Source organism: Rhinolophus ferrumequinum, chromosome 16, assembly GCF_004115265.2.
Source record: "Rhinolophus ferrumequinum isolate MPI-CBG mRhiFer1 chromosome 16, mRhiFer1_v1.p, whole genome shotgun sequence".
NCBI lineage: Eukaryota > Metazoa > Chordata > Mammalia > Chiroptera > Rhinolophidae > Rhinolophus > Rhinolophus ferrumequinum.
In genome coordinates, this window is record NC_046299.1 from 54,644,945 (window position 1) to 54,664,749 (window position 19,805).

Genomic DNA, 19,805 nt, shown 5'->3' on the forward strand with positions numbered 1-19,805 from the left:
CAAGTTCTATAGATCTGGGTTGAACAAGGCTCCTCCCACAGGACTCACATGGGGCTGAAGATGGAATAATAACCCTGAGCGCCTGCCCTTTTACACCACCTCCAGGAGTCGCTCGGTTGGCAGCCACAGAGCTTCCGTTACCCTCTTCTGCACTGACGGTCGTCCTTCAAAGTTCTGCCTGACCCACTACTGCTTACCTTTGAGTGTTTTTCAAAGTGAGGCAAGGACCTGTTTTCAAAACCATCTGGCACTCGGGAGCCACTGATGGCTTGCTGTCCCACGCAGGCAATCATCTGTGATATGTTAATGAAGGAACCTGGGGAAGGTCAGGAATGATATTCATTCACCGAAATAAAACGAATGGATGTGCGAGCAGATCTGTGGGATCAAATGGGAACGCAATGCAGCACAATCTCTTATCCTGAACGAGTTCATGGCGTAGGGACTGTGAGGCAGAACGGGAAGAATGCAGGGCACAGCTGTCGGTAACACAGGGAAGGCAGAGCGAGGGCTGGACGTGCTGGAGCAGCTATGCACCTCGGGGATGGAGGCAACACCTCCAGGGGTCTTCCAGCAGACGGCAGCACCAGGCTGGACCGTTGCAGGACATCGTGACTTGGACATGAAAGGAAGGGGAGGAGTTCCAAAGTGGGTGGAGAAGTGGGAAGCAAAGACATAGGAATGCGAAAGGTGTGGGGCACGTACCAGGAGCAGGAAGTAGGAGAATATTGGGGTGAAAGGCGAAGTTCAAGAGGTTGGACTTGATGTGTAAAAAATTTACAGAAATAGAAGACACATGGGGGTTTTGAATTTGAGCACAGTATCCTGAAAACTTAAGCTTTAAGGTCCTGGGTAGCTATGAAAATAAAGCATTTTGCCTCATCACTAAATGTGTTATTTTAAAAATCCCTAGCTCTTTTTTTTCCAAGTTGTTTCAAAGTGGCTCAAAATACCCTCAAACTCAGAAATCCACACACATTACCAAGCTCCTCTAGAAGAGTTAAAACCCCCCAAAATGCCAGTAATTCTTTTTCCATCTACAGTTGACCCTTGAACAATGCGGGGGTGAAGGGCCATGGCTGCCGGTAGTCGAGAATTCACGTATAACTTAAGTCAGCCCTCTGCATATGTGGATTCCCCACCGCGGGTTGAAAGTACAGCTGATATTTAAAAGACGGGCGTGTCAGTGAACCCACGCAACTGAAACCTGTGTTGTCGGGTCCACTGCATACGATTTAAGAAGATGCCCGTACAAACAAAGGCCTGTGAGGCGTCATGCTTCCTACGCTTTCCGGAAGCAGAGCGGCCGGCCCGACGGGAACAGGGCGCCGGCAGCGGCCGGACAGGCGCACACTCACCTTTGGAGCCGCACAGAGCCATGGTGAGGGGGCTGTTGCTCTTGTCCAGCTCCCGGAGGCAGGCGCTGCCCGCGTGGTCGCGGATCACAGACAGCTCCCTGAGGATCAGGGCCTGGTGGGGGAGGGGACACGTGTGGTGGGGTCGTCCTCGCGGGCTCTGCTGCTGACACATGCCCCGTTTACCACCCGAGATTTGAAAACATTCATGCAAGATGTCAGATTTCCAAAAGATAGAGGTTTCAGAGCCTTAGGAGACCAGGATGCCCTATGTGTACAGACCCACATCTTCTACAAGGTTCCAAACCCAGTGTGTAAGGTGCAAATGAGCAGTGACAAAACCCTGAAAAATCCTTGAAATGGCAATAAAGCAGAAAGCACATGGCTTTGTGCAGAGGAACCCACACAATGATGGATCTGCATCTATACTGTTGTATATAAACACTCGTGCCTAAATAAATGTATAAAGCGCAAGATAATACTGGTACTATTTATAAGATTTGTCTATATTTTCTTGCTGAGCACGCATTTGAATTTCCACAAGTTAAGCGTGTGATGAGGTGACTCTGACAAGAATATTCTAGTCCATGAGCTCATCCACAGATTGTCATATCTCAGCTCACAATTGAGGATGCTGAATCACTTAGGAGTCATGTTTCCATTAAAAACAAGTGCTGCTGAGGCCTCTAGGTGAGAAACATCCACTCTTCCCCCGCTCTAAGATGTAAGTGAGATTAAAACTAAGCTAATGGTGAATACCTCACACAACTGTTTTAAAAATTTCACTTCATCAGAAAATTTCTTACTGCTTAAACAGCCTCTCTTCCGTACTGAGATGAGTTAAAGCTCTGAGCCCCAGGCTACCAGGGAGGCAGAAGAGAGCCAGGCAAAACCCTGGGCTGACCCGGGCTGCTTCAGCGAAAATGCAGGGCTCACTGGGGCTGGTGGGATTCTGACATGTGCTGGTCCAGTTCTCAGGTAACCTAGTTTCAAATGTGAGGGGGGCAGCAGACTGGTACGTGGCTCCTAGACATGAAATTCCCTTTTTTGTACCCAAGTCTCTCTCAAAGACCATCCATTCAAAGAGCTGCGGTGCCAGCCTAGTTGAAGGATGCCAGGAATAGAAAGGGCAGAAGCACTAAGTACCAGTTACAGAAGGGGCCCAGGCATGATGTCGAAACAAGAGCAGCCCCACGTGGCCCAATGAACAGACTGGGTTGTGTTTTCACCACCTAGAATGCGAAAGCTGGAAGGGGTACAGAACCAGATCCGAGCCCTTTCCTCATGAAGCAAAGAAGAACACACACAAACAAGGAGCACAGGGCTGACAAGAGACTCAAGCCACGGCCTTTACTTCCCACAGCTCTCTGCCACCGTCTCTGTGCAGCTCACAGCACAAGCCTGTGAGCACGACGTGGCTGCCCTGACCCAGACAGCCGTGCTCACCTCTAGGGTCTCCTCGGCAGTGCAGCCAGGCTGCTGCTGCAGCTTGCCCGTGTTCAGGGCTTCAATGTACTCATCACATTTTTTGTAGCCAGCATTCAGTAACTCATACTTGGCCTTTAGCAGTCCTTGACCGGGTGTGACGTCACCAATCCCGATTGAGAATCCACGGTTAGCTGCAGAACAGTTAGCAGGTAGAGCAGGGAGAGAGAGGCATGGATGTTAGTCAACCCACTAAGTGGAAACACGTTGATACCTTCAGAGAATCTGTCACAATGCAATTCAATACAAATTACCGTATCTGTCCCTAGGGAGTTATAAAAAACGACTCACACTAACTCCACTCAGAGGCTTTACAACTGAGTGGGGAGCACAGTGATACCCCACTAACGATACTTTAAAGCGGACTACCATTAACCACTGGAGAGCAGGCTGAGAAAGCCAGCTATGGAGAATGAGCCGTCTGACTTGCCTGGTTCTAAGCCATCATCACAGGGGCCTTTATGCCTTACACCCCCAAACCCGAGTTTCTCTTGTCAGACATCATTCCAAAACACAGAGAATAAGAAACAAATGCAAACTCCACCTTCATGGAACTATGTACCATCAATAATCCTGATCCTAACTGATGTAGAAAGTGGGCAGATGAGAGGCGACGGGCTAAGTAGGGAGGGGAAAGAGATGCCTAAAAGTGTCTATGGGAATGAGGACCAGCGGAAAGGTGCACAAACTAGATCACCAGGTTCTGTAGATGCTGGAGATGATGTATGTGTTGGAAATAAGAAAACCTGGTATAAAGTCTGTGAAAGAAACAGGCCCCAGGCTCTTACCCTTCTGGAGATGAGTTTACTACCCAAGAAACGGAAGTAGAGAGACTCTGGATTGAGGGATACTAGGTGCAGACAATCCTGTTCCCTGTCCAGTTCCCAGAAGTCTGGTAGGCAGGTCTCCATCCTTGGGAAGAAGAGATTGGAAGATACCGCTAGAGACTCCAAGCCTCCCCAGAGAAAAACGTTACTGATAGGGTCATTGGGTGGTTCCTTGATCAAAAAGCTGCCTTGCATTTCAGTCAAGGAACTGAGGTCCATCAGCCAATCAACTTTATTTCCAATCAGTATTTGAGTGTCTTGCTCGTAAAATATGAGCTAGCCAGGGACCACCATGAAAAAAAGAAGACAACAAATGCACAGAAAAAAGAAACTAAAAAGGAAAGAGAAAATTCAGGGAGCAAATAAAAGTGAGTAATACTCTCTCAGTGACAGAGAAGATGTATCTGGAGATCAAGAACAGGAAGCCTCAAAAAAAAAGAAAAACACAAAAGAAAAAAAGAATTACCTGAGAATAAGAACAGTGCTTGGAAATTAAATATATGATAGTGAAAAATAGTTTAAAATCAATAGAAATGTTAAAAGATAAAGTGAATCCAGAAACAAAGAAGTGGACAACAGGGAAAAAAAGATAAAACGAGAGAATCAATCCAGGAGCTCTAGTAGGCAATTAACAGAAATTCCAAAAAAGGAAAGAACAGAAAAAATAAAGGAGGGAAAATTATCAGAAAAGCAATACAAGAAACTTTCCAGAACTTAAGGACCCATACTTGCAGATTAAGAGAGTTTACAGAATGCTCAGCACAATGAATGATGAAAGACCCATGCCAAAGATGTACCACTGTGGACTTGCAGAATGCCAAAAACAGAGAGGATTTTCAAAGCTTTCAGAATAAAACAATGGAAATATAAAAACTTGGGAATAAGAATGGAAACACACATGAACAGAAACTCTGAAAGCTAGAATAGAGTAGAACAATACCTTCAAAATTCTGATCATTTTCAGTCTAGAATTCTATACCCAGACAAAGAATCAATCAAGTGTAAGAGCAGACTAAAGATGTTTTCAGGCATGCAAAGAAACTCTTGACCCATGGCACGCCCAAAGCATGAGCAAACAAAGGAAACAGAACAGTGCAAGGATAGTAGGGAGATACTGAATAACCTGGTAAGGCTGTATCAAGGAAGGCCTAGAGGGCTACAGTGACTGCATAGCTACCTTGGAAGTAGCCCACGAAGGGCCCGTTATGTAACACAATCTGGTAGGCAACAGGGAGCTACTGTAGATTTTGAGACAAGCAGTGAAAAGCAAATTCAAATCTTCAGACAAACTAGTCAGTATCGAGTTAATTTCATTAAGAAAAGCATAAATGGGGGTGGCTGGATGGTTCAGTTGGTTACAGCGCATGCTCTTAACAAGGTTGCTGGTTCGATTCCCACATGGGCCACTGAGCTGCGCCCTCCTCAACTGGACTGAAGGACAAGGACTTGACTTGGAGCTGATGGGCCCTGGAAAAACACACTGTTCCCCAATATTCCCAATAAAAATTAAAAAAAAAAAAAGAAAAAGAAAAGCATAAATGATTTAGCTTAGAATAAGTAATCTTTTCTCTGCGTATCTGTTTGGAGTGGGGTGTATAAAACAATAGCAGAAGGAACCCCTAAAACTCCAACAACTACAGCAATAAAATGAGGATGCTGAGATACTCACAGAGGTAGACAGGAGCCAGCCTGGCAAGCCGTGACATGGCATCGGCAGCTTCGTTCTGCCCCCAGTCTCGCAGCAAAATGTAAAAAATATTGTTCTTGGATCCTGATCCCAGCGTTCCTTTGTCCATGCTGCCACTCATCAACTCGCTGTTCTGGATAGTAACGTCTGGAAGGATAACAATGACTATGCATTTAAACAAATAATTATTTATTACTCTGCCTCATCCCAAAATAAATTTTAGTTGAGAAAATTTATTCCCACATTGAAAGTTAAAGCAGAGCAAATAGAAATTTTCCTTAAACAAATTTTTGAGGGCGGGGAAGAGAAATCTAGGGGATTTTTAAAAAGTACAAAGGCCCAGTTAGTTACCTTATAGCCCTAACTCTGAAACGTACTAGTTGGCCATCGTTCTCTTCATCTGTAAACTGTGGATGACAGCGTTAAGCACCTGCCATCTTTACATCGTGGGAATATTTTGGGCATCAATGAAATCATGCACAGTAAAGGGCTTTATAAACAAAGTGTAAAGCACTATGTTATTCACCTAAGAAATTGAAAACTAACAGTGGCACCAACAACAAAATGAAATTCACCTCTAAAAAGAAACAAAACACGATCTAAAACAAGAATTTAAAATATCTAAAGGACCAGAGAGTATGTTTTCAAAGAAATGCTATAAACCGGAGAAAAACCAGTGCTCTTCAAAAACATTTAATGTTCATTACAAGACAGCAGGAACCTTGACCTTCAGAGAGACTGCAGTTCAGTTGTCAGTGCAGGGTCCTGGAGATCCACTTCCCGTCACAAGGCCTTGCTAGCAAAGCCCATTCTGAAAGTGCTACTCAAAGTCGCCTGTTAGGGATCTGCTCGCCAGCAGTCTGGGATGAACTAAGGTGCGCATGCCAGAAAGTAAATGCTGGCTGAATGGCATTGGTCTGTGGACCACACCCTGGGTTGGATTAGTTTAGATGCCTAAGAAGGCTTGCATTCAAATACTCTGTTACCCTTGATCTTCATGTTCTCATAAAGTCCACTGACCAAGTGAGACAGGTAAAAAAATTAGACTTTTTAGTTATATTTTTTAGTCATACTCTTAGTCAACGAACAAGTTTTTGAACACAACATAAATTGTATGTCTTAAATAATGAGACTTTTGTTGATGGGGGAAAATACCCCGAAAAACAAAAGAAGGCAGGAAGAAAGCAATTGCATTAAAGGACAGAAACTAGTCACTTAAGACAAAACACATTTGGAGTAGAATGTTTTAACAAATGGATCACGTGTCTACGGAATCTCTACCTTTTAGAGAAACGGAGAATCACATCTGAGAGGAGAAACATCAGCTACGTCTCCCTGAAGAAGGGACTTCCTACCTAAGACTAAGGCCTTAGAGAAACACGGAATTGCTCACTAGGTGAAGAAGGTTAGTTATCGGTCGCTCGCCTCTTGCCCCCTACCCCATCCCGACGCGCTCACTCACAGGAATCGTTGACACAGAGGTCTTCTCCTTTGCCACAGTACTGCTTGCCCTTGGTCCGGAGGTTGGCCCTCACTGGATTGTCAGCACTCGGTCTGAGGATAACACTGAAGATCTGCTTTCCCGTCCACAGGGTGACAGGCTGGAGGAGGAACGGAAGCCAGAGCATCAGCTGGCCAAGCCTGGGGCAACCTCGCTTCACACAAATAGGGCAGGACTGTATGGCGATCACACCCACACCCAGCACCAGCACAGGTACAAGTGCAAGGACACACATGTGTACACACGTACACCTGTGCACACACACACCTGTGCATACGCGCACGCACACACACACACACACACACACACACACAGCTCCTGCACAAACCTTTAATATTGTAGGAGGTGGGAGGCGAACTTTAATTTTCTCATCCTTGCCAACCAATATTGAAGCAATGATTTGGCAAGCCTTGGCGCGGTCAAAGAAAGTGTCCTTAAAAGTGAGGAGGTAGGCCCCTAAGAATGTTAAGAAACAACACATACGCAAGGAATGAAACTGAGGAAATCACATTTCAATTTGAAAATCAATCTGTACTATCACTAAAAAAGTGACTAAAACGGTACAGTTTCTATGGGCTCTCTCTTCCAACGAGAATCCAAACTCCACAACTAAGGGGACTTTGGTTTACTCACTGCTGTATCTCCAGTGCTTACAAAACTGTCTGGTTTGTGATAGGAACTCAATAAATGCTTGTTGAGTCAATTGAATAATCAACCAATACTGGATATCTCAAGTAGGTTCACAGTTAAACTTCGTAAACAAACAACAGAATCAAACACAGACAATTAAATAGCTTCTCAAGTCCTCACATGAAACCACTGTGAATGAGAATCACTGTGCTCCAGTCTCCTTTCAAGTGAATTTCACAAACCTACCTGTTAGGAAATCCTGAATAGCAGCAATCAGTGGTTCTCCATTCCTTGGGGTGACAAGATTTGCTTTAGTCTGAAGGAAAAATAAACACGGTAAGTTAGCCATCCTTCGAAGCACGATGTAGACCAAACATGTGCACGGCAAAGATTTTGAACTCTTACAAATAAAAAGAGAGTAGCAGAGAGATGAGGCTGAAAAGCAGAGGTCAGGGGTGTTAATCCCAGCTACGTCACTAACTTGTGGGTCCGTCATCTGTCAAGGGTAAAAAGAAAGAACCAGCAAGACCAACCGTAGAGGTCCCTACCAACACCAAAATAAAATACGGAGTGAAGCTATTTTGGATTCCTGTAAAGAACTCCACCGTGCAAGACTATTGTTATTAATAAATGTACTTCTCCCAAGAAAATTCACTTCTATGAATGAGAAGTACTATTATCTCTGAAGTGAATTATTTCAACGCTTCTCCACAATGATGGCAGAAGTGTTCAATTTTTTTTAAGACATTAAGTTCTAACAACAAACAATTCAACAACACGATTTAACCAAAATTTAATGAGTAACGTGATGGGAAAAAAGGATGCTAGTTGTTCACTGCATGGGTCAATTTAAAGAAGGTTCTGTGCAGCAGACTGCTTCTGCTCAAATCTCGAAGTGGAGGTGCTCATGTGCATTCGTGGGTTTTCTGGGCCTCCTCAGCCAGAACGAAAGGCCGTCCAAGACAGAGGCTTGGTTTTGTCTGCTTCTGCACCATGACCCAGAGTAGCGAGCCTCCAACTGGGCAGGGAGAACGATCTATTCACACCTGGTTTAGAGAATCTCTCTGGGGTGGCACAGCAAGTGGTGTGGGAGTGAGAACAGAGTGGATGAACCTGAGATCTGCATGTTTTGGAAAAGTCTCCTGAGCAATTTGGGTCACAGTCAAGCTAAAACCCAACCTGCTCCACTGAGACAGGCCTGCTGAGCCAGTACAGGGGGTAAGTTTCTCACAAGACATTGAGGGGATTTGTCCAGACAGTCACTGTGGATTCTTCCATCCCAACATCCTTGGAGCCTGTTTTTATTGTCATTTTCAGCCAATGGAATATGTTGTCACAACGAAATGTTTAACAAAATGGATCCTTAATAAGAAAGTCAGTGGCAAAGTCTAATTGGTTGGCTGCAGACTGACAGCTGTTATTATCAGAAGGTTTTCTAAATACCTTTTTAATTACCAAAATAATATATATTCATTATATAAAAAAAATCTAAAAATATAGACAGCTGAAATTCCCCTCAAAAAGCCCCAATACATAGAACCTCAAAGGCCCCAACACATAGAACTGCCAAGCAAAAAGACCTACTGTTTTTAAGACTTGGGTATATTACCCTTCCAACTTTTTGCTGTAAACATTTTTATAAACACAGAAGCATCTAATTACCAAACAAAATAGGGTCATGTCATACAACCTGCTTTTTAATAAAAAATAAATCATAAATAGCTTTCATGCCAAAAAGGGTACAATTATGCCATTTTATGGGCCACACAGAATTTTGCTGTAGAGATGTGACATAATTTAATTTAACCAATTTCTTATTGGTGGCTATTGCCTGTGCTTTACTATTACAAGTAATTTTGCAACTCTGATTATTTCCCCTGGAGAGCTTATGACCAATGAGAGTGTGAGTCTGGAAGAATGACTGTCCTCATCTAGTCACCCTCTCACTACAGGAGCGCAGAACAAGAACTCGTTCGTGGCTATCCATCCTTCATCAACCATCTTCTCGTCTCTCACTGCCCACCAACACCCAACACGGCACTCATCACAACTGCTACAGACAGTGAGGCGTAGGAGAAGACAGGCTAGGTTCTTGTTAAGGGAGGTATGACCGCACCCCAGGGTCTTTGCACCTGCTACTCCTCCAGCTGGACTGTTCTCGCACTGTAAGTCCCACTGCACATTCTCCCACTTCTTTCAGAACTCGGCTCACATGCTACCTTGCCTGTGGCCCGCCCAGCCACCCTCATGTAAAACAGGACCCATTTTCCTTCTCTTTCTTCCTTACCCTGCTTGAGTCTTTTCTTCCCAGCACGTATTGCCACCTGATGTATTTTACATTTGTTTATTCTCCACCTCTCCCCTCTCAAGTAGGGATGAAAGCAAGAATCTGACTTCCTTATTCACTGCTGTGTTCCTAGAGCAGTGCTTGGCACACAGCAGTGCTCAATAAGCATCAATCAAATCATTTTCAAAGGCCAAAAAGTCTGAAGAAATAATTCAAAAGAAGATTCTAAATGCACAAAGACAGCCCTTGAAGAATTAGTTCACAAAGCAAAACAAGAAAAACACCTTAAATTTTCAACAACATAGGTTAGATGCATGCTGGTGTGCTACCTTGGGGAAATACTGCAAAGCCATTTTAATCAATAATTATGAAGGCTCTAAAACAAATGGGGTATTGATAACCTGTTAAGCAGAAATAAGAAAAACAAAAGCTATTAGTAAAAACCATGACAACCACCATCTAAATTCGTGAAGAACAGATTAAAGAAATGGGAATAAAGAAAAACTGTGATGTGTAGAAACTTTACCTTATTTAAGTAACTTCCATTATCATGCTAAAACGTTTCAATAAATAAGAATCAATGTTTTTAAAAAGTCGAAGACCTCAGTCTATTTTAGAACATGAGTCACTTAGAATTATTAAATTTGCCAAAAGATAAAACATGTATACAAAACACATGCTAAACACTTCACTTATCAGAAAAGATGCCAACCTCTGTCATGCAGGACCCAGGCAAGGGCCATGACTGCGGCCCCTCCTCCCCATTCCCACCAAACTCCTCAGGGACTCGAACACATTTGCTTGCAACTGTAGAATCAATGCAAACAGCCCAAACCAAAACAGACAAGAAGCATTAGATCAGAAATGGTAAAGTGTTTTTGGAGCAGGAACACTTACAACCAAGACACATCACTTTATAACACAGGAAAATAGAAAAGGCCTAAGCTCTAAAACCTGTACAGTTTGGGGCCAGTACATTTAGGAGGGACGTGCCCTAAAGAGCCGGCACCGTGCACCACTGGGCTACAGATGGTTCAGGAGGGAACAGTACACACGGTGTAACGTCAGAGCCCAACTGTGAGCTCCTCAAGAAAGGCATATGCCTCGCTCATCCCCGAACTCCTCTAGCATCTAACGGGAACTTCATAACCATTTGTAAAATAAAATGGTGGTAAGAGTCACTACAAAAAGGACTGCTTAGTGTGCACGTTAGAAGACAAAGAAGTACGGAATACGTTTTGGAAAGGTTTCCACTCAGCATGTTCAATGAAATGTACTGGTGCTTAGAGAATCTTTAGCTACTGGAAAATGTACTTATATAGAACATCTTTTCTCATGATACCCAACAGTCAAGGTATTGCTCACTCTTGTCTCTTTATAACTGGTGCTTGTGTATCCATTTTTTCTCAGGAACCCATATTATGGGTCAGAAAATACCCACGGCCCCAATAAGCACCTATTACTGACTCACTGATATACTACAGAGAGTTTTCCAACAGGGGATGCTCCCTTCTCCCTCCTTTTAAAGAGCTGTGAGCTGGGACGCACCACTCTACGTACCCCCATTAGAACAAGGGCCTCTGCTTTAGCTTCTTCTGTTTGAGGAAGATGAAGATTCATTTCATCACCATCAAAATCTGCATTGTAGGGTGTACACACACACTCGTTAAATCTGAAGGTCCGGTGGGGTTTGACCCTGGCCTGTGGGACACAAAACAAAACAAAACAAAAGGAGGGCTGAGTCATTTATCCAAAAGTTTCTTAGTTTTGAAACATTAAAAAATGGATTCCTGGAAAACTAGAAAATTTAGATGAAAGAAATAAATTTTTAGTATGTTCTGTCAAGTGATACACGTCACTTGTAGACTCATTCAATAGCTTTATTAGCTCAAACCAATGTAGTGAACTTGTTTTGATATTATGAGGCAAACACCGACACAGAAACCACATGAAAGGACTCCCAGGATGTCATAGTTTGGTATTAAAAAGATCAGTGACAGAAGCTGATTAAAACACACTGCCTACGTAAAAACCCACTGAGTTTATAATGACACTGAAAAAACCCCCAAATAAATAAATAAATAAACAAACTAAAACAACCTAGTTGAAAGTAACTGAGCACCTACTTCTCACTTCCCAAACTGACAATGAAGGCAAAACAATTAGGCACTTCGGCTACCTTTCCTTTATGAATTGTAATTCTAGGTAAGCAAATAGCCCTCGTTTTTCAGTACAAGAATGCTATGTACTAAATGTGAAAGGAACTAAAAACTAGAGAATCACCATTGTACAGCCCCAATGAAAGAATACAGGCAAGGACCATAAATGGGTGAAACCATTAGAAACAAGTTTGATGAAGGACCTCTCAAGGAAGGTATCAGATGAACCCCTATCTTTTTAGCATAACTAAGGGTGGGGCGTCTAGATAACATGTGCCTCCTGAAATAAGGCAAGAGGAAGGGGCCAGCACCAACCATGACTTCTGGCCAAAGAGCTGAACCTGAATCTGATCATGCCTTCTGAACTAATTTCCAGTTTACAGGAATAAGAAGAACGAAGAAACACTAAACATCATACATGTACGGGCAAACTGAGAACATGTGACATTCAGGACAAATGAGCTGGTTTCTTCCACAAGGACGTTGAAATTAAAAAAAGGAGGGAGGGCTGTTCTGGTCTAGAGACCTAAGACATGTATCAACTAAATGTAATGTGTAGACTTTGCATCTTGATTCCAACAAACTAGCTGCAAAAAGATTTTTGAGACACTTGGGGAAATGGGAGTCTGGACTGGATACTGTACAATACCAAAGAATAGGCTGAGTAATGGCATGTGGTGATGCTTGTATTAAAGACGTAAACTGAACACACCTGGGGTAAAAGACATGGCATCTGGGTTTATCAAAGAAAAAAGGGAGAGAGAAAACAAGTGAGGCAAAATCTGTAAAATTATCGAATATTGAGGATGGGAATATGTAAGTTCATTATAGTATTCTTTCCGGTTTTGTGTATATTTGAATTTTTTCAAACAAAGCATTTCTGTTTAAACAGTGCTCCAAAGCCAAGCAGAAGTTTCCAGAAAAGGCTTTGGTTCACCCCCTAGACTCCATAATCATAAACTGCTTTTTTGGTATTTCCACCAGTAGGTAAAAAGACTGATGTAATGTGTTCATAAACTACTGAAAACTGGAGCTAGAAAAACACTAGTTTAAGATCCTGTTTAAACACTGTTTGCAAATGCTCATGGATTTAATGGCTTTGCAGATAGGAGAATTTATGAATATTTATCAAGTTAAAGTTGCATCTCATTTCCATTTGGAATCTCCAGAAAAAAAGGAACTGCTGCTGTTGCAAAACTGAATCACCAAAAAAATATGGTTTAGGGTCTTAGTCGGAGGACTACTGCAAAGAAAAATCTTTTAAGCATTTTAGTTCCTTAGTTAATATGCTAAGTTAAATCAAAAGTCAATTTTCTGCCACATCTATTTTACATAAGTTTGTGCACACATGTATATGTATATATATATTTTTGTTTATAAGTGAAATCATGCTAGTCACTTTCACACTAATTTTCAATTAGTTCCTGTTTTACTGTTGTGTGTTAGTATTACATTATAAATATTAAAAACATTGAAGGGAAGCTTGAAATTTAAAAGTGTTACTCAAACTGAAAAGGGAGAGAAGAGGAAAATCAAGTTATGAAAATTGGAGAAGACTGGCAATTTTAATGTTAGGAGTCTGGAATTGAGTATTGCATACACAGCGTTTCCACCCGACAGAAAATGAAACCAGACCCCTCCTGCTCACCAGATGCGCCATGATGCTCAATTTGTGCAGCGAGGGCTGCCGATTGAACAGCACCACGTCGCCATCTATGAGGTGTCTCTCCACGATGTCCCCATACTTGAGCTCGTGAGCCATCTTTTCCCTGTTTCCGTATTTCAAAAACCTTAAGATACAACAATAAACACGTGAGAACAAAGTTCCCTCACCAAGTTTCTCCCTGTTCATCTCTAAAATGATCATATTTCATGCAATCAATTCAACTATGACAAATTGACGGTAAGGTACAGCTCAATTTTAGAAATGTTAAAATATGAAAAATGTAAGTCTTAGAATCACAGAAATAGAGTAATAAATCAGCGTTTCCCACAGGTCCCTATCAATATGCTTCTATCTCATGTGTATCTCACGAGATAAAAAGGCACTGGCAGTCAGTTCATTTTGCTGAGAAAAGCCAAAGTTGGCAAAATGAGTGCCTATCTGCTGGGTTATGAGTACATTGAAGTAACCCCAGAGAGCCCAGGTGATACAGAAAATGATCCATTTTCATATCCCGATATGTTTTGTCCGCCTAGATCCAATAATACTAGGGAACAAATTAGTATTTCATGTATAGTCAATTGTCAAACAGAGCAAATGACGTTACTGAGGCTCACTGCAATTTAAACAGGTATTTTCCACGTGCTAAAATGTCCCAAAAATTGTACTTTGGACTGTATTCTGTGGCTAAGTATGACAACGGTGAACTTGGTGTCATGAGACGGTAGTTGCATCCATCTAGGCTGGGAAAATATTACCTTTTCATCTGCGTGTGTCTCTGCTGAATGAAATTGGCTCCTGGGTGAACTTCAGGGCCATTTTGAATCAGTTTCCTCAAAAAATTAATGTTTGCTTTGTTTACCTGCACGAGCACAATAAAAAACACAATGAGATACTGTTAGGTTTCTGTAAGCTCGTACGCTATATGAATTGGGTGTCACTCTTTCCTTTCCTAGGTGAGTCTGGGAGAAGGAGGCAGAGCCCAAGCACCCTGCTGCTGAGAATCCTGAGTGTAACGACAGCGGGCTGACACACAGGAGCCCAGGAGCCAGTCTGACAGGGTCACTCACTTGCTGGGTTACAAGTCCTTTGCTGGGCTTTGTATCCCCGTCAGTATAATAAGTGGGCTGGACTGAACTGTAGAGACCTTCCAGCACAGACTGTGGTCCTACGAACAGGTGGCAACATCAGCTACAATGATTTACCATGAGCTTCCATTCTAAGGCTTAAAAGCTGGGCCACCAGCGCCCCAGATGCTGGTCTCCATCGCTGAGCCCTGCAAGCTTTCGGACAATAGTGTCATGGAGCATCACCTCAGAGAAGGAAACTCGGGGTCGTTAGTAACTCCACTGAAGACACTTTACACACACTTCATCAGCCACATCTATGATCTGGATCAATTAGGAATCTCAAAGGCCAAGCTGATCACTACCCGCCTGGGAAAGGCCTGTACAGCTCAGGATACAGAGTGTTGTAAGCGCCATTTTATAATCATCACGCGTGTGAACTGAGTACAAAGTGCTGTAGCCTTTCTGGTTATGCATCAATAGCCTTAACATATTCAGTCTTTGACGCAGTGATTCTAAGGTTTTAAAAATAAAAATCCATTCCAACAAAATTAACTGGGTGTGGTGTTTATCATTTAGTTCCTTTAAAACATAAGCTATGAACCAACAAAGAAAGATGTCAAAAATGATATTACTTGGAAAAAACGTTGCAGAACGGTGTATTTAATGTACGTATAAACACACACAGAAAGCCAGACACAGCTGTGACAGCATATGTTGAGCATATTATATGTGCTGATATGTTTATGAAACAAACTGGAAAGACACGCATATTCACACACACCAAAATGTGGGTTGGGGGAGTTACTGGGGATTTTCCACTGTCTTGTGTTTGGAATCTCAAAATATAATGTAAAAGACTGGATTCAAAACCAAGAATTGAGCAGCTGAAGGTACTTACCTTCTCAGGAAACGTGAGAATTTTGGCCACATGAACTGGAACAGCTACCTCATCAATCCGGAGGTTGGGGTCAGGTGATATGACTGTTCTGCCAGAAAAATCCACCCTCTTTCCTGAGAGATTGCCTCGAAATCGACCTACATAAATAAAAATATGTCATAAGGGGTGACATGGCACAAGGTGTGCTGTTTGGGGGTAATATAAGCAGAAAGACAAAGCCTGTGATCTTCAACTAGATAAGCTGAACGTACATTAACAACAACAAGAACAAACAAAAACAAAAACAAAGGCAGGAGACTGTCTCTTGCACATCTGGTTGGCAGCATACCCTGTTTGCCCTTCAGGCGCTGGACGAAACCCCTGGTCCATTTCTTGGGCGCCATGTTGAGGGGGATGCCGGAGAGCTCGCTGTTGATGTACAGGGCACACTGCAGCTGCAGGAAGTCCCAGTCTTCCATGATCATCTGGGTCTTAGCTCCCGATATCCGGTGCTAACAGCGAGCAGACCGCGAACAGAAACAAGCCCGGTCAATTTGACTTTTTTGACAACAAATGTGTGCATAGAGATATACTCCAAATCTTAGGGCTTGGAAATGCGAATGGGAAGCACTGACCTTTTTAATGACGTCATTTAGGAAAATGATCTCTGTCAGTTTCATTGTCAGATCATCTTCATTGGTGCCAGACTTCAGATCGCTCACGACGGAGGGTCTGATACACAAAGGGGGCACTAAAAGCCGAGTGAGAATCAAATCGGAGGGCTTTCCAGCTTCTGGATTCATCAGAAGTAGAGGGACATCTGCAGCTGGGATTCGCTTAAATAAATTCAGGACTACTAAGGGATTCAAGTTTTCCTATGGAAAGGAAAGAAAAGAGATATGTATGAATTTTCCATAGTTTGGGCAAAAGCTTACTTCTCCTTGCTCTCCAGCCTATTCACCACTTAGAATAAGTGATGGCAGGGACTTCTGTCAACATGCTATGTTGCAAGACCCTAAAAATTTGCGTACCTTTTATTCCAATTACTTAAGCCAATAATCCCACTTCTCATGATTATTCCAAAGGGTATAATTTTAGAAATTATCACAAAGGCTCAGCTATAAGGATGTTCACTAAAGCTGTTCTTAATAATGAAGTTGGAAACAACCTGACAGCTTACTAGTTAAAGAAAATCATGGTATATCCATACGTGGAAAACTATGAAGCCATTAAAGAAAAGAGACACTGCAGAAGTGAGCTATTGCCATGGAAGATGTTCACCAAATACTGGTAAATGAAATAAGCGTATGTACGATATAACCTCATTTGGGAGATGGACATCTATACAGAAAAGAGAAAATAGTAGAATTTACGAAGGTTTTAAAAGTGCTGTCTTTAGATGAGCGTAATTATAATCATTTTGCTTCTGTCTTTACATTTAAATTTGGTGTAGTGAACTTACAGTGGCCTTGTGTTAACTTTATGTAATAGAGGTGCTATGCTGCAACAACTTATTCTTAAGAACTATGCAAATTATCTGAGCTATTCAAAGATTAAAGGTAAGAATGGTGAGCTTTTGTCTTGCTGCTGCTTATTCATTTTCTTGGAATCAAAGACTGTGATTGAGAATATATGCTAAAAGCCGAATCTGCTATGCGTAACTTATTGAAAGGGAGAACAAAGTTAAGAAAGACATGTCTGAACGTCTACTGCGCTTAGAACACTGCTGCAAGAGAAAGCTTCTGTGGTCCCATCCCGGAGATGGCAGGGAAGTCAGGGAGAAGAACGTTTTCCAGTCCACGTCCTTGCCCAGAGCACAAGTCCTTTCCTCAGCTTCCCTGCATCCAGCAATGGGGACCTCACTACCACCTGAAGCAGCTAGGGAGGAAATCTAACTGTTCATAGAATTCTAGAAAGGGGGTAAAGGGGACGAAGGCCAGACGTCACCTGCAGTACCAGTCAGTACTAGACGAGGACCCTGTACCATGGTAATGGTAAGAGTCTGGAAACCATTCCTTGGCAAGAGCAGCTGCCCCAAGAAGCAGTGGGGGAAGCTGCGGACTTACTGTGCTATCAGCAGGAAACAGAAATCAGGGATCGATGGAAAGACAGCAAGAAGGGCTGATTGTAGGGCAGAACATCCTAACGGACGTCCTAACAAGTAGCGCTCTGGAGTGTGGGCTGCTTCAGGTGGTGGTGAGGGAACATGGCTGGAAGGATGTCACCCAGGGCAGCCTGTCACTCAGTCGGCCAGGGGCACTGTGGAAGGCATTTCTACCCGGTGGGGGGACAGCACTGATGGCATCTACAGAGGGACTCTTGTCTGCAGATCTACCGACCTCTACATTTGTATTAAAATTGGGAGTGGATGCATATTAGTCTTCTGGGGATAGAGTCCGGAGGTTCTGTTTTCCTACAAGGGTTTGTGACTCAGAAAAGGTCAAGCACCACTGCTCTCAGGTCTCTTCCACTCAATCATATTGTGCTGTCCCTAAAGGCATGAGGTTCCACCTTCCTGAAAATGGAATGAACCAGGACGGGCTGATGATCTCAGAGGACCTGCTCCAAGCACCAGGACTGGCATCAAACTGAACCTCAGAAAAACGGATCTTGTTATATAGACCAAACGTGAAGTGGAAACCAGCAAGAATACAAAGCAGAGCACAAGTGTTATACGAGGCACAGAAAATGGACACGCGGTTGAGGGAAGGCTGAGATCTCAAAGGGGATCCAAACAACAGAGGAGGCTGAAGGGAAGCAGCTAAGGGATGGGGTTTCTGGTGAGGGAGGGTCGGGGGCAGAGGCCTCATTAAGCTGAAGGGACACTCTGAGTCTGAGCACACGGCAGAGGTGGGAGGGAACCTCATCTTATTTTTCATGATTGTTACCATACAAACGTCAGCAGCAGTGGTAACTACAGACTGCCATTGGGCAACACGCTCTAAGCACTTGCTCCGTGCCAGGCGCCGTGCTAAGCACCTGATTGGGAATTCATCTCTTAACCCTCACAGAAGCCCTAAAGCAGACACTCCTGTAATCCGTTTCACAGCTGAGGAAACTGAGGTCCAGGTTGGGTCGTGTGTCTAAGGTCACAGAATAAGTGGCAGAGCTGGGCTCTAATCTCAGGTTTGTCTGACCCCAAAGCCAAAGCTCTTAATCAGTACCCCAATCACCTTTAGGGTGTCAACCTGGGTAAAGTGGGGTGGGGGCAGTGGGAGAGTACCCCCAGAGCTCAGCTTCATGTGCTACTTAAGTGACTCTTAAACGGGAGGGGGTTACCCCCTGAGCCAAGTCATTTAGGAGGCGTTTGCACACAACATGCCTTCCGGGCCCTAGAGGAGAAGCCCTGCTGCTGTGGCGAGTGTCCGAGAAGCGGCCCTTGGCAAGCCAGGACAGTGGCCACAGGCCTGGGCACAGAGCCAGCAGGCAGTGCGGGGGAAGCAGGGCGCCTGGTCTGAGAGCAGCAGATGTGTGCAGCGGAGGCTGCCAGCCAGGCTGCACCCAAGCGAGTCCGGGCACCCTCCTGCTCACTGACCAGAGCCGTCTGCCAGGCTTCTGCCAGCTTTCTACGTGGCACTGGCCTGGACAGCACCCCACTTTCACGCTGTAGGACAGGACCGACTTCCTCACCTTAACCTCCACCTTTACTTCCCCTGCAGCCGCTTCATTCAAGTTCCTTGAAGACGTCTCCACTGGAATGAATTGCTGCTGCCCCCACCCCCCCATTTCCAAGAGAACTACGATTCCCCTAATGCCCACGCGTGGGCACTCGCTCACCTCTGATCACTGCCTCTCACACCCAACCCTACAGTGGCTGGCCATTGGTTCCTGTCCCTTCTTACTGTATACAATGACTCTGGCTCCACTACCATTACCCAGGTTCAGGGTCGGTTCTCCCTACCCTTTTTCTCCCTCTAAATCAAAGCATAACTTATATATACTAAAGTACACAAATCTTAAGAAATTTTTTACATGTATACACCTATACATATATGTCACGATTCAGATCAAGACATAGAGTATTCCCACCTCTCCAAAAAGTACCGACGCCCCTTTTCCAGTCAGTACTAAGCTCTCACCCCCGGGGAAACAGCTCTCCTGTCATCTATTACCATAGATCAGTCCAGCCTGTACTTGAACTAGATCTAAATGGAATCATAAGCTATGTACTCTTTTGTACAAAGCTTCTTTCTCTCAGCAGGATTCTGAGATTCAGCCAGGTTGTGTGTCAGGAGTTCAGTGCTTTCTCTGCAGGAGAGTCTTC

The 19,805-nt window shown here is 43.7% G+C and overlaps 1 protein-coding gene across 2 annotated transcripts in view; it reads right to left on the reverse strand.

Moving 5' to 3' along the window:
* Positions 1-19,805, reverse strand: part of POLR3A (RNA polymerase III subunit A) — a 42,397-nt gene that overhangs the window by 16,450 nt on the left and 6,142 nt on the right. For both annotated transcript variants that reach the window (XM_033130566.1, XM_033130567.1), the window contains exons 6-18: positions 16,177-16,416; positions 15,891-16,053; positions 15,563-15,699; positions 14,353-14,456; positions 13,580-13,721; positions 11,333-11,473; positions 7,732-7,801; positions 7,184-7,311; positions 6,817-6,955; positions 5,337-5,501; positions 2,802-2,974; positions 1,359-1,470; positions 198-316 (exon numbers count right to left, since the gene is read on the reverse strand). In XM_033130566.1, the coding sequence (XP_032986457.1) occupies positions 198-316; positions 1,359-1,470; positions 2,802-2,974; positions 5,337-5,501; positions 6,817-6,955; positions 7,184-7,311; positions 7,732-7,801; positions 11,333-11,473; positions 13,580-13,721; positions 14,353-14,456; positions 15,563-15,699; positions 15,891-16,053; positions 16,177-16,416 (1,833 nt within the window). The remainder of the gene's footprint in view (positions 1-197; positions 317-1,358; positions 1,471-2,801; positions 2,975-5,336; positions 5,502-6,816; positions 6,956-7,183; positions 7,312-7,731; positions 7,802-11,332; positions 11,474-13,579; positions 13,722-14,352; positions 14,457-15,562; positions 15,700-15,890; positions 16,054-16,176; positions 16,417-19,805) is intronic.